Below are 14,456 nucleotides of genomic sequence, written 5' to 3'. Positions count from 1 at the left end.
AAGATTGATGGATCTAATTTTTAAAAGTTCATAAAAATTATTCTATCTAATTAAATTTAAAAATATAATTGTAACTATTATTTAATTATTAGCTAACAGCATAGACTTGTGAAGAGTGAAAAAAAAAAAAAGAAGAAGAAGTTGTGGTGTTTACTTTCTATAGGAAAATAAGTTAATTAAGTGACTTGTAAATAAGTTTGAGTTTGTTCGATAAGAAATTAAACTAACCTTGAACATGCTATATAGTTTAGTGATAGCTCAAATTCAGCTTATATTCGAAATAACACTAAATGACCAATCATAAAATTTTAATACTCGACTTGTTCACAGCCATACATGTGATTTGATTTCGTGCGTGATTTTGTTGTGTTAATTCTCAATTGGAGTAATAGAAAACACCCACTTAACCTCATGTATCGTAGATGTTGGATATATTATGTCCCAAGAGGCCAAAACTTATTGTCCATAACTAATGAACTCACTACGGGCTCAAAAACTGACTAATTTTCCAGCCACCCACAACGCTTTATCTACCAACACACATTTTGGCAATTGGTGTCACTCATTGTCATTGTTTATCACTATATGTTGCCACCAACATTTGTCTCACGCATTCCATTCCACATTGACTTCAAGCTTTTGCACATTGTATTCGCCTAGTCTTACATGCCAAACTGATCAAAGTTATACCTTTAGTTTGATAGTGGTGTTAGATATATTATGCCCCAAAAGAACGAAACTTATTGTAGAACCATATACTCATATAATTGTATAGCAAACAAAGTAATTTGAATTCTAATCATAGTGCTAGTATTACAAACTTAGGGTTAGCATGAGGCTAGACTATATATTCTACATTGAGTTTATTGTAAAAATAAACTTGAATAGTAAAAATGTAGCTATTTAGCACTTTCCACTTTGAAATATAGATCGTCAAATTGAACCATGTTGTTCTTACACTCTACTATATATCTCACAATCACTCTCAATCACACAACAGTTGCAGTTCTAAGTTTTAACAATAAAGATACATGGATTAGGATCGAGTGCAATACTTAGGATATTGTATCTGATGTAATTACTAATTACCCCCTCTCCACTCATAGGCATCTTCTTCTTTTTTTTTATAATCATTTTCACCTTTTAACTTAAATTTTTTTTTGTTAATATATAGTTGAGATTGAAAGTTGTAGTTTTCAACTCTCATTCTTAACCGTTGATAATTGTAGGGTCATTGGGCTCAGTAATTTATGAAGGGTGACCCAAAAATATCTTTTGAGCTAAAAGCCCAATCCGAGGACGTCAAGTGATCTAAGGGTGTGTGAATGTTAACTCATAAAGAAAATACTAGGTAAAGAAGTGATAATGTCTGAATAAGTATGTCCGAGGAAGATTGTGTCATCGGCTAGTGAAGCCGAGGTATTAGAATGGTTGTTTGATATCTCCAGGCTATGTTATAGAAGTTCCTGTGGTTTAGGAAAGATACAGTACACGTGGAGGATAAGAGAAAGTTATGTGGAATATCTAAGGTAAAGCTGCTACCACCGCCCCCGCATTAAAGACTCTGCAATGATATTATGGCCGTATTAATGGAGAAATGGGACCTGAACATCAAATTTGAAACTTGGCCCCTGTCTCCACAGACTTCAGGAAAAATGGATGGGACAAGTATCTAAAATCAGTGGTCTAACCATGAGGTGGAATATGAGAAGGGGAAGAAGGAGGGAGTACAAAGGAAAGAATGGACCTTCGGTAACAAGGGGGATTGAAAAAAGAAAAGAAAGAAAGAAGAGATTATAGACTTGACTATTCACAATTGTAATCCATCTTGAGAAACAGTATTATAAATTGTCCTCGGATTGTGTTCGATGGGGGGTTTTCATTCATATTCATACAAACAATTCCTTGTTTATGCCATGAGGTCCAAAGCTCATTTTTCTTTGTTGTTTAAACCATCTTTAGAACCTAGATTTTAAGCTCACTCTCTACAAATTTATTGTAAAAAAGTCTTTCAAGCCCTTTCCTTTCTGATTGTGGGTTAAGGATTCGAATTGTGTCCTTACAATAATTATTACATCATGTGGTATTTTCACCTAATCTCGATCCAAAGATATTGCATGGTTGGTGTAATTTATTTGAACTTAACCCTCTCTCCCCACCAACAGATCATAACTAAAATAATCTTTCGAATGGATAAAATTTGAAATTACTCAGCATACTGCATACGTACTTTCCCCTTTGCTGACGGTCCGTGAAGAAGAAGCTTAGAATGTGTTTGGATTCAACTGAAAATGGGCTGCGTTTTGCGTTTTGCGTTTCAAGCCTTCTTTTTTTTTTTTTTCTTTTTTTTCTTTTTTTTTTCAGCCGCAGATGTTGACTTGTCTTCCGTGAACAGTGCATCCGTGCACTGTTCACAGACCCACAAATTTCACTTTTCAGCCACTTTTTCATTAAAAATAGGTCCCGCGGTACTATTCACACATTTAAAAATTATTTTGCTACAGTATTTTCAGTTTTCAGTTTTCAGTTTTCAGCAATAAGTTCTATCCAAACAGACCCTTAGTATCAACGTTTCCTCACCAAACATATAGAACACAAACCTTATTGGTCGGTCGGTTGGTCCGACGTATTCACGAGCACAAAAAATAAGGTTATTTATTCATGAGCAAAACCAATAGTTTTTTTGGATGAGTCAAATGAAAAACCTATAGCATAATATTTTATGTAAAAGAATAGTAAAACGTTTTTTTATACATAATATTACGTGTAATGTGGGTCGGTACTGCATCTGACATGAAATGAAAACTTCGAATTGCAACTTGCCTGACTCTATTATATATGTATGAGTTTTTTTTTTTTTTCAAATCTTATCAAACACAGTCCTTACTTTGGATTCTCCTAAAAAAGAAGTACATGATAATACAGAATCATACTTATTTTTTTTAATCATATTGAACAATTGAGTTATATATAAATGCTTATATTACTGAATTATTAGACTTTTTAATGAAATGGCTAATGCATGTCCACTTAAGTTGTTTATCAAAATGACCATAGTGATCATCAAACAGGGTCAAACAATGTCCAGTACCGTACTTGGAATAAAAGAAATAGTTTGAATTTCTTGTCTTTGAGATTTGAGATGATCTTTAGTAGTGTCTCGATCAATCCGTGGATGTACATAAATGTTATGAATCACATTGTTACAGCATAAGACTAAGTCCTTGATGAAATGTCAGATCAACTTTTTTTTTTGGGGGGGGCCAAAGACAAATCAAATTATTAAGTTAATTTCTCAAAATAACATAGGGTATAACCTCGTCAAAGATTGTGTAGTACATATATAATATCATTCGCAATATGCAGTCAAAATGAACGGAAAGGAAGGTTAAATTTACCCAAAGAATTAAAAAAAAAATAAAACATGAAAGAAATATGAAAAGCATGCATGTCCGTGAAATTTCAGAGAAGAGACGAAATTGCAACAAGGACTTTGACAAAGACCTAACAATAATGAATCTCTGTATTTTAATGAATCGGTTAAGGAGACTCTGATAATAAGTCAGTAAATCAGTGGAAGAAAGTAAATGAAATCGACAAAATAACAATGTTCAATGTCTTTTTGAGAATTATTATACTAACTGGTCGATTTTACATAGCCGACCTAATAAGTAGATGTTGGTTGCGCCGATGTGGTTGATCTGGTAGGGTAGTACACCATTTTTGGTCTTGTCAAGAACGACCCCCACACGTGTTTTGCCTCTCATTATTGGTAAATATTTGTGTACATTGGGGCTATGATAAAGTGAAGAAAGGGTTAAAATCATTCCTAAAAAGAAGAATAATAAGTCAAGGAATATACATGGCAACAATTTCTATAATTTTTGTTTTAAACTATTGAGTTGGTATGCTATGATTGGTACAAATAAAAATGATGTTTTGATTTGAATTAACTTAAATATCCTCAAATGAAGGACCTTAGTTCAAATCATTCTTAAATAAAAAAATCAATTGGTTTCTTTATTTGATGGTAAAAAAATCATTATAAGTTACAATTCTATTGTAGGTATAAAAGGGCAAAATATGTCTATAACCTATTAAAAAGCGAAGTTACTTCAATTATTTTTCTCAAATAATAAAACAAAGCTACTTCAATTGTAATTATGACATCAACAATTTGTGGGGAAAAAAAAAGGTGAAAATTTGCGGTAAGAAAAAGAAGAACCCGTAAACGTCAATGAACTAATATGGCAAAGGGACCCTACTTAGATGAGCAGCATGGAAAAAGTCAGCTGCCATTTATAAGATTTTCCATTTACAATACATTTAGTGTGTGTTTGATACCCACTTAAAAAGTCAGATTATTTTACTATCCAGCTTATTTTTTGTACTGTTTATGGGTTCCACTGTACTATTTCAGCTAATTTTTACATTTATTTACAGTATTTTTAGCAAAATGTTTTCAATTTCAGCAAAATAAGTGAATCTCAAATAGACTCTTAATTGAGAGAGAAAGAGAGGGAGAGAGAGAGAGCGCCTTACCAACAAGGATAGGTGTTAGGAAACAGGACAAAACGTTACAATTGAGTTTTTGGAGTAATGGCATATAGGGGCTTTCTGTGTCCTTAATTACCAGCTCGTGGTCTGACTAAACCGTTGTCAACGGTTCGTTATATGAATAGAAGTGTAGAACCAATCCTAGGGGATTCACAAATCCGAAAATGGTTTGTCAAAAACTTGCTACTGTTCCAGCCCCCTTTGCTTCTCTACTATATATACATGCACCAAAACCTTCTTATTATCACGCAATTCATTTCATTCTTATACTCACTATCCCTTTTATCTCTTCAACACTTCACTTTTGGTTTGTATCTAAACCATAAACCTCTCTCCCCTCTCTTTCTCTCTCTCTCTCTCTCTCTCTCTACAAAAGCATAATACTAAGCTTAATTATAACATCATTTTCCTTATTTGTGCATTCCAGGTTATTGTACCATGTCTCCTGCAATGGTGATGGCAATTAAAACAAAGCAGAATGACAACCTAGAAAGCCAATACCAGAAAGGAGTGAAGCACCTATGTGAAAATGGCATAAACAAAGTTCCCAAGAAATACATATTACCCGTTTCCGATCGACCCAATATGAAAGATAGAGAGCTAATTAATGTCAAGAAGCAAAATCTTAAGTTGCCCATCATTGATTTTGCAGAATTGCAAGGTTCCAACCGGCCTCAAGTCCTTAAGTCTCTTGCTAATGCTTGCGAACAATATGGTTTTTTCCAGGTAGGTTTTTGTGTGATTTGTAATTTGTTAGCAAGATCCTGACCTAAGACCTAGTTGTATAACATGTATTGAATATATGCATCTTTTCTCTTAGTGTAGATAAGTCTTACACAATTGTAAGGCCTACATAAGACACTATGCATATGTTGGGTACATAAAATAACTATTGCTAGTTACCTTATTCAATTCTCAGAATTGTTTAACCCTTATTTTAAGCAAATACTTTTGTTGGTTAATGCAGTTGGTAAACCATGGAATTCCAAGCGATGTTATAAGCAGTATGATCGACGTGAGCACAAGGTTTTTCGAGCTCCCATTTGAGGAAAGAGCCAAGTACATGTCCTCGGACATGCAATCACCAGTTAGATGCGGAACTAGCTTTAACCAAAACAAAGACGATGTGTTTTGTTGGAGAGACTTCTTGAAGCTTATGTGTAATCCCATATCAGATGTTGTCCCTCATTGGCCTTCTTCTCCCGTGGACTTGCGGTGAGAGGCTTAGCTTAGCTTCAACTAATTTTCTATTTAAATTATCTCTCTCTCTCTCTCTCTCTCTCTCTCTCTCTCTCTCTCTCTCCAATTGCTTGGCCTATAATCGCTGTTCAAGGCTTTGTTGGATTAGCTGCATCTTTCTCTACTTAAAGAACTGGTTGACTTACAAATCATGCAATTTTATATCAAAAAAAAATTTATATTAGTAAACAATTTTGAATGACTTGTTTCAAGTTGTCTATCAATTAATGAAACCTTTTTTTACTTTTTCGTTTTTAATTAGTCTGTCTATGATGTTTGTAATCTAGCAAATGACCAATCAAGCTTGTTGTTGCTTAAACAGGAGATTGATGGCTACCTACGCAAAAGAAACCAAATACTTGTTCCTAATGATCATGGTGTCCATCCTAGAAAGCTTAGGTCTTGTGGGAACCACAGAGCACAAGACAGAAGAAGACGAAATTTTAAAGGACTTTGAAGATGGGAGCCAGCTAATGGTTGTTAATTGCTACCCTCCATGCCCTGAACCTAATCTAACGCTAGGAATACCACCTCACTCCGACTATGGATTCCTCACTCTTCTTCTCCAAGATGAGGTAGAGGGTTTACAAATACAACACCAAGACAAATGGATCAACGTTGAACCAATCGCTAATGCCTTTGTTGTCAACGTTGGTGATCATCTCGAGGTGGGTTTATCATATTAAATTAAAGAATAATTAAACCAACATGACACATATATAAATTTGTAAAAATTATATAATAAAATCTGTACGTATCATTCATGTATGCTAACAATAGTACTATTAAATTTTGTAGATCTTTAGCAACGGGAAGTACAAGAGTGTTTTACATAGAGTCTCGGTGAATCCTATGAAGTCTCGGATATCGGTGGCTTCTTTGCATAGTCTTCCTTTCAATTACATGGTTAGGCCATCGCCTAAACTCATCAACGAAGAGAATCCAAGGGGTTACAAGGACACTGACTTTTCTAGCTTTCTTGAGTACATTTCATCCTGTGAGCCCAAGAGGAAGAATTTCTTGGAGTCAAGGAAACTATGCTGAAGGAAAGTGAAAGATTAATGGATAAAAGATGTTTAATTATGTTGACTTTGTAGCATCAATTATCTTGCGTTGATTACTTGATTAGATGGAATATATTTTCCTTTTCCTTTTCCTTTTTCTTTTTCTTTTTCTTTTTCTTTTTTCTTGAGTGGGTCACGAATGGCTATCAAACCCTAAGCCCCCACCTCACCTGCTGGAATTGCAAGACAAATGTAGCAAATGCAATATAGTGTGATTTAGCATTTTAGCTAATCTAGGGATATAGATTGAGTTGAAGATGATCAAGCTCTATTGAGTGTATTGTTAGATAATTGTATATTTAAAGCTTTTCTATATTGTATTTTTTTTTTCTCTGTGTCTTATTTATACAATATCTACCTGCTACATTTTGTTTTTGCATGACATATGATCTCTGAAATCACACCCACCCTTTAATCACTTGAGCTAAACCAATCACTAGTCAATAGGCGGCAAATTGATTAATATCTTAATATTTATTCAAGATTTTCAAACTAATAAAACCATCTACAAACACAATTGGGAGCGCCATTAAGAATAATGTTTTATTGCCCAGTGTTCAAGTATCTTTTGTCGTCTACCTATCACATTTCGATATGATAGTGGTCACATCTGGGTTCTTTGAGATAGTCCACTCCGGTACTCATGATAAATTGATAATGAGTTGTTTGTTGACTGCTAGCGTTGTGTTATACTTTAGACAAAAAGATGTTATGGAAATAACAAATTAATGACAAACTGAGTTTTATTATGTATAAGTAACTTAAGCTATGAAGTATATATAATTAAAGTTGAAGAAGTTTGTTAGGCTAGCCTAGACAAGTATATATTTATCATCAATGCCCAAGTAAATATATCAAATAGCAAATCCATTCCAATAAATGTATTTACCAATGTCGATATCCTCTTGTTGAATCGACTACTCATGATGGCAATGTGTGTTCCTCATACATGTCTTGTGCATGTATGAGAGTGTGAATTGGTGATTTATGGGGAATTGCCTAAATTTAGAAAGTGACCGCCAATCATGAGATTTGTAAAGTGTGATATGATTAGTCACTTATACTCTATCTTGAATTATTTATTGACATATAAAAGAGTTACTGACATTATCTTTTGGGACAAAAATGTTTTTGGGTTTTTGAAATTGCTTTGAAAATCGTATGTAACTATTATGCGTGCTTTGCGAGCTGATAGGAATTCCTACTAGATTTCTATGATGAAAATCCAACAACATTTCTCCTTATTTTAATAATAGAAATCCATAAAAGTTCCAAACCTAGTGTACATGTCACTATACACTAAACATGATCCTTACCAATATCTTGTGGTAAAATGTCGGCATCATTTTGCTTTATATTTACAGTGAAAATTTGGTAAAGATTCGCATTAAGTGCATCATGATGCACTAGCAAGGTGTTGTGCCTGTGTGCACAGGGTGCACCAACAATATTCATGGCCAGGGAGGGGTAAGCACACATAAAGACGCATTCTAATCCAAGGTGCACCAATGACTTCCCATGTGGTGCATGTCATAGTCATACACACGATGAATCCACATATCACTAAATAACACGAATAGGGGAAATCACACACAAAGATGCCTTGTGCACTCCTGGAACATACATACATATCTACAACATAAGCTTTGAACACTTACATACTTTACAAGGTTAGAAAATTTCATAACCAAAGAGCTAGGGTCGTTCCGTGTCACAAATTTCCATCATCCAAAGTTTACAACTTGCCTTATTGCACACATACATCACTTATAGTATATAAAAGTACAAATGACAATTGGAAGTATGCTTAAATTAAATACGATTAACCCGGACCAAAGTGAAATTCACGCATTGATGCATGAGCATGAGTAGGAGTGTGCTCTTTTTTTAATAAGATATTTTGTTAGATAAGTCAGACATGAACTTATATGTCACATTTATAAAACCTGATAGAAATGAGTATGATTTAGACAAACTTTTCAATAAATCCATCGGTGTAATCTATATAAAGTATTTTAACTTTAATAGATCGAGTAACTTCCATAGTGGAGCTGCTAGGGACTATATGTTTTGTCGCATACAATGTATTTGAAAATCTTCTAATTAAGGCAGTGACTAAAACTAAAATACAACCTGCCGAACACAAAAATTCAAACACAAACAAACAAAAGAAAAGGCTAGCCCTGTTCTTGTAAATGCTGTGGGAATGAGTTTTTTTTTTTTTTTTTTTTCTTTAATTAATAGAACAGTCATGCATGTGTATGCTTAGGGGTATAAAGAAATAACCTCAATGCTCATCTCATCATATCTAGCAGATCCCTTGTATCATTGTATGAGGTACTATCTGACATGGCTTTTAAAAAAAATATTGTCTTGCCGGGAAATAATGATGAGTTGATTAGGAAAGATAATCAAAAGGTCTGCTATTATAAATGATGGTTATATATGATTAAAATTTTCAAATAATCACATATATTTTTATTAGAACGGTTGTCATCTAACATGCTTATTGAGAAGTACACGGGAAAACTGCTACTTTATTATAGGATATCCAAATGCAAGTTCTCCATCATTTCTTAATCCCTCTATTTGGGTAAATGTTCTAAATTGTTGCCACCTTTAAGTGAATAACATTATTTATTTTCCTCATAAGAGTTGGTATTCAAATCTCCCCCTCTACTATTGAAGTAACTATCAAATTATTTTTTTGAAAAATTATAAATTGTTATATGCTATGGTGTGGTTATTATAACTAAATTCTTATTTGATTCTAAAAATAATTAAAAATAAAAATTCTTAGTAAAAAAAATTTATTGACTATTAAGAATTAAGTCATTGCTTGTAGATGGCCTTCAATTATACATCTAAAAGTTAAAGTTGTACCTTTAGATTGTGTCCTGATTCTTGCGCACAAAACAAAAGTATTTTCGCGATATCTGGAAAAGATCATGATAAGTAACTTTACTCTCAATTTTTTTTTTTAATTAATAAAAAAAGTTAATTGATAGACTTGAATTTGCGACTTGTCACTTTTGATAGAAGACATTTGTCATCACACCAAGAACCGACTTCTTAAAGTTGCCTCTATTTAAAAAGAAAAAAAGAAGCGATACTCTCCTACTTGAAAAAAATCTTCAAAGTGTGGAATGGTTCACGGGACAAACAAAACAGAGGGAGGGGGAGGATGAACTTAAAATGAAATCAGAACAAAATCATTTCAAATAAGTGGGTGCCGAAGACCACTTTTTAGTCTTAGAGAGTTTGATAAATACAGAATAATAAGAGGAAAAAAAAAAATTGTCTAAAGACTGTGAACAAAAGAATAGAAATTCAAGGGCGTCTGGGTCCAATTAATCTCGTGGTTGAATTTCAATAGAGATGGCTCTGGCCCATGACCATGATGATATTATCATAAATGATGACTCATGACTTGTGCCGTGACTGTGAGTGACGACCTGATCTTAGTTGATCCACACTCCGGTCATTTTCTGTAAATGTCTTGGTTTCGAAATTTGGTAAAAATCTATAAAGTCACGGTAAATATTTCCGTGCAACTGCAATAGGAGTAATATTGGTTTTAACTCATTAGTATGCACTGTTGTCGTAATAATCATTCTATAAATATAAAATTATTGTAGAGTAGGAAGACAAATGTTGGAGTATAAATCTTCACAGAGAATTTCACTTATATAAATATTTAAATTAGATTAGAGTAAATTTTTTTTTTCTTTAAAAAAAATCCTTTTAACTCATTTAACTTTTTCTTTTTTATAAGAATCAACTCATTTAACTGGTGTGCTGCACTCCTCACAGCTGTATTACCCACAGTGAGTGGAAGGAGTATTATTGTGGAAAATTCTAGTGGGGATTCCAATAATGTCTACAAACAAAAAATGATTCTTTTAAATGCCTACATAAAAAACAAAACAAAAAAAAAAAAAGTACAAAAGAAAATGGAAGAAACACTCATTTACATAATTCCATGTATTGCCTTTTCTTTTTCAAAAGTACTAGATGCCAAAAAAAAAATATTAAGGGAAAAGATTTGCTGCAAACTAATTAAGTTGCAACAATTCTTGCAAAAATGCATGCGTTAATGCATCATATAGACACTTGTTCAAGCCTATATTTTTCCATGTCTATATTGAATTTTTCACCAAATGAGGTCTGCTTGAGGGGCGCGCGCGCGCGCACACACACACATATTTGCAAAAATTGGTGCAACTTAATTTGCAGCAAATTCTTTTCCAAATATTAATAAATTAACCATGCTGACAAACTAACGTTAAATAAATGTGTTTTCTAATACCTCAATAATATAATATAAATATATATTTAAAATACTGCTTATGATTAGTGACATGTTAATTTATAAAAATTACTATAATTAATTTCTAGTATCCTAAAATTACTATAAAAAGAATTAAAACTAGGAAAGAAAAGGATAAAGAATGGCAGGTGTCTGGTGTAGTTTCAATTAGTGGGTGTGTATATATAAGTTTATTAGAAAAATTAGTAGATACGAAGGAGATCACATTTTTTCTTTTAAAGGGGTTCGAACATGTTTTCTCTTTTTCCTTATTTCTATGTAAAATCAAACATATTATTTAGTCCAAGGGAAAAGAGTAAGGCCTTTACTCTTGAAATCATAATTTCAAATCACGGTTAGGATATCTAAGTTAGAAATTGTACCTTCAAGTCAATGTTTCAGTTGTTTTTGGAGTTATGTGTAAAACAGTTTGTGTATATTGTTTCTTTATTTTTCTTTTATCCAAAAGTTCATTGTAAGGGCAGCATTTGAGTCCTAATGTTAGGCATAGTTTTGTATGTTGTATAATTTGATATGATGTGTTAGTAGTATGAGTGCCTAAGTGGCTATGATAGTGTGTTAGTAGTATAAGTGCCTAAGTGTCCATATGAGATTGTACATCAGAGTTGGTTAGTGACTATGCAAGACAGTTAGAGTTAGAGTCTTGTGGGTCATTGACAGCTATGTGGGGGATTGTATAAGAGACCAATAAGTAGTGGAATGGGAAATCAAGCAAAGTGTATTTTCAGTGCAACCTTTTCTTTTTCTTTTTCTCTATTCTTTCTTTCCTCTCAATTCTTGGAGGCCTAGCCGACCTTGAATCTAGCTATACAACAAATCCATAAATTCAATCCTAACAATTGGTATCAAAGCATCGTTCTTGCCCTGCCATGACTGAGACTCAAGCCACTGCCATGAATACAGTGAATATAGCCATTGCTTCTCTTTGTACTACGTCTGACCACCATAAAAAAGACATCCAAGAAATACAAAAAATTCAGAGCATTCATACCAGTACTCTGAACAAGATGAATAAGAACATCAATGTGATCTTACAAAAGCTTAATTCCATAGATGGGAATCAACATTTACCTCAGAGGAATGTGCAACCAAATTCAATTCCAAATTCGTCAACTTTGTCCCTCGCAAATTCTGTGAAATTGGATTTCCCTCGATTTTCTGGTGTTGATCCTGCTAGCTGGGTTTACAAGGCTAACCAGTATTTTGGGTATTATCAAACCCCAATTGCAGAAAAATTAATAATAGCTTCTTTCCACAAGGAATTGGAGGCACTGGTATGGTTCCAAGAAGCAGAAAAAGTTGGGGTATTTTCTAATTAGGAGTCTTTGGTGCAGGCTTTACATGAAAGATTTGGATCAACGACTTATGATGATCCTATGGAGGTATTAACAAGGCTGAGACAGACTACCACAGTAGCCTTGTATAAAGCAGAGTTTGAAGCAGTATCAAACAGGATCATGGGGCTTTCTCCAATGCACAAGCTTAGCTGTTTCTTGAGTGGGCTAAAAGATGAGATACGTTTATCAGTGAGAATGCTTAATCCTCAATCTTTGAATGCAGCATTTGGGTTGGCTAAAATCCAAGAAGAATATGTGATGAGTTGCAGAAGGAATGTGAAGAATTAACAAGATTCAAGTAAGAACTCTATCTTGGGTTTGCCTAAAAGTAATAGTGTGGTAGAAACTAAGTCCAGTATACCTATTAAGAGAATAACTCCTGCATAGATGGATGAACTGAGGAAAAAGGGGCTTTGTTACAATTATGATGAGAAATGAGGGTCTGGACATAAATGTAGGAATGCTAAACTTTTCATTTTGCAAGGAATTGAATTGGTTCATGGGGAAAATTCTGGTGTAAGGATAAATGGAGGCACTAGTGTGGTTCCAAGAAGTAGAAAAAGTTGGGGTATTTTCTAATTAGGAGTCTTTGGTGCAAGCTTTACATGTAAGATTTGGATTAACGGCTTATGATGATCCTATGGAGGTATTAACAAGGCTGAGATAGACTACCACAGTAGCCTTGTATAAAGCAGAGTTTGAAGCAGTATCAAACAGGATCATGGGGCTTTCTCCAATGCACAAGCTTAACTGTTTCTTGAGTGGGCTGAAAGATGAGATACGTTTATCAGTGAGAATGCTTAATCTTCAATCTTTGAATGCAGCATTTGGGTTGGCTAAAATCCAAGAAGAATATGTGATGAGTTGCAGAAGGAATGTGAAGAATCAACAAGATTTAGGTAAGAACTCTATCTTGGGTTTGCCTAAAAGTAATAGTGTGGTAGAAACTAAGTCCAATATACCTATTAAGAGAATAACTCCTGCACAGATGGATGAACTGAGGAAAAAGGGGCTTTGTTACAATTATGATGAGAAATGGGGGCCTGGACATAAATGTAGGAATGCTAAACTTTTCATTTTGGAAGGAATTGAATTGGTTCATGGGGAAAATTTTGGTGTGAGGATAAATGAATTCAATGAGGAGGTGGACAGTAAGGTGGTTCATAAATTTGATAAACGTGTTCAATCTAATTAAGTTAAAGATGTGGAGATTACCTTGTATGCTATTACAGGAACACCTACACCTAGTACACTGAGGATTAAGGGAAGAGTGAATGGAGATAGGTTAGTTATTTTGATAGACATAGGTAGCACTCACAATTTTATGGATACATCCTTGATTAATAGTTTACAGCTAAGGGTAGATGTTACAAGAGTGTTGGAGGTCAAAGTAGCTAATGGTTCAATTGTTAAAACTCAAGGATTTTGTAGTGAAGTACCTGTGATAGTCCAAGGAGTATAATTCTGCATTAATTTTCATGTTTTGGCATTAGGTGGCTGTGATGCAGTTTTTGGTACTCAATGGTTATGTACCTTGGGTGAAATCCAATGGAATTTCAAGCTGTTGACCATGAGTTTCTGGTATAGGGATCAGTAGGTTTTGTTGCAAGGTCTTAACTCCAATTCAGGTTCTTCTTTTGTGGATGACAAGAAATTCTTCAATGCTTTAGTGAAGAGAGGGTTATTGCTACAGATTGATGGTGTAGACCCAACTGCTTCAATGGATAGAATTCCTGCTAAGGTAGAAACATTGTTCCAAGAGTTTAGCCCAAGTCTTTGAGACTCCTACTACATTGCCTCCACTAAGGGGTCATGAGCATTCCATTAGCCTTAGGGAGGGTGCCGAGCCTGTATGCCAAAGGCCCTATAAATACCCATTTTATCAACAACAAAAAAAAAGAAATAGAAAAGATTGTGAAGGAGCTTTTG

At 34.0% G+C, this 14,456-nt stretch overlaps 2 protein-coding genes across 2 annotated transcripts; both read left to right on the top strand.

Moving 5' to 3' along the window:
* Nucleotides 1-4,805: 4,805 nt before the first annotated feature.
* On the top strand, nt 4,806-7,194 carry LOC142609606 (putative 2-oxoglutarate-dependent dioxygenase SLC1). Its single transcript, XM_075781235.1, has 5 exons — nt 4,806-4,864; nt 4,985-5,283; nt 5,525-5,772; nt 6,119-6,464; nt 6,595-7,194. The coding sequence occupies exons 2-5, from the start codon at nt 4,996-4,998 to the stop codon at nt 6,838-6,840; spliced, it is 1,128 nt and encodes a 375-aa protein (XP_075637350.1). The 5' UTR covers nt 4,806-4,864; nt 4,985-4,995; the 3' UTR covers nt 6,841-7,194.
* A 4,865-nt stretch (nt 7,195-12,059) lies between these two features.
* LOC142608698 (uncharacterized) lies at nt 12,060-12,815 on the top strand. The gene is made up of 2 exons (XM_075780390.1): nt 12,060-12,464; nt 12,525-12,815. Exons 1-2 carry the CDS (start codon nt 12,060-12,062, stop codon nt 12,813-12,815), a joined length of 696 nt encoding a protein of 231 aa, XP_075636505.1.
* Nucleotides 12,816-14,456: the final 1,641 nt, after the last annotated feature.

Source organism: Castanea sativa, chromosome 9 (genome assembly GCF_040712315.1).
Source record: "Castanea sativa cultivar Marrone di Chiusa Pesio chromosome 9, ASM4071231v1".
In the NCBI taxonomy this organism is placed as follows: Eukaryota; Viridiplantae; Streptophyta; class Magnoliopsida; order Fagales; family Fagaceae; genus Castanea; species Castanea sativa.
This window is presented reverse-complemented; position numbering and strand designations above follow the sequence as displayed.

Coding starts and splice junctions, on each gene's coding strand:
- LOC142609606 (XM_075781235.1), top strand. CDS start 4,996: ATGTCTCCTGCAATGGTGATGGCAATTAAAACAAAGCAGAATGACAAC. Junction 5,284..5,524: donor AACAATATGGTTTTTTCCAG/GTAGGTTTTTGT, acceptor TGGTTAATGCAG/TTGGTAAACCATGGAATTCC. Junction 5,773..6,118: donor TCTTCTCCCGTGGACTTGCG/GTGAGAGGCTTA, acceptor TTGCTTAAACAG/GAGATTGATGGCTACCTACG.
- LOC142608698 (XM_075780390.1), top strand. CDS start 12,060: ATGACTGAGACTCAAGCCACTGCCATGAATACAGTGAATATAGCCATT. Junction 12,465..12,524: donor ACAAGGAATTGGAGGCACTG/GTATGGTTCCAA, acceptor TCTTTGGTGCAG/GCTTTACATGAAAGATTTGG.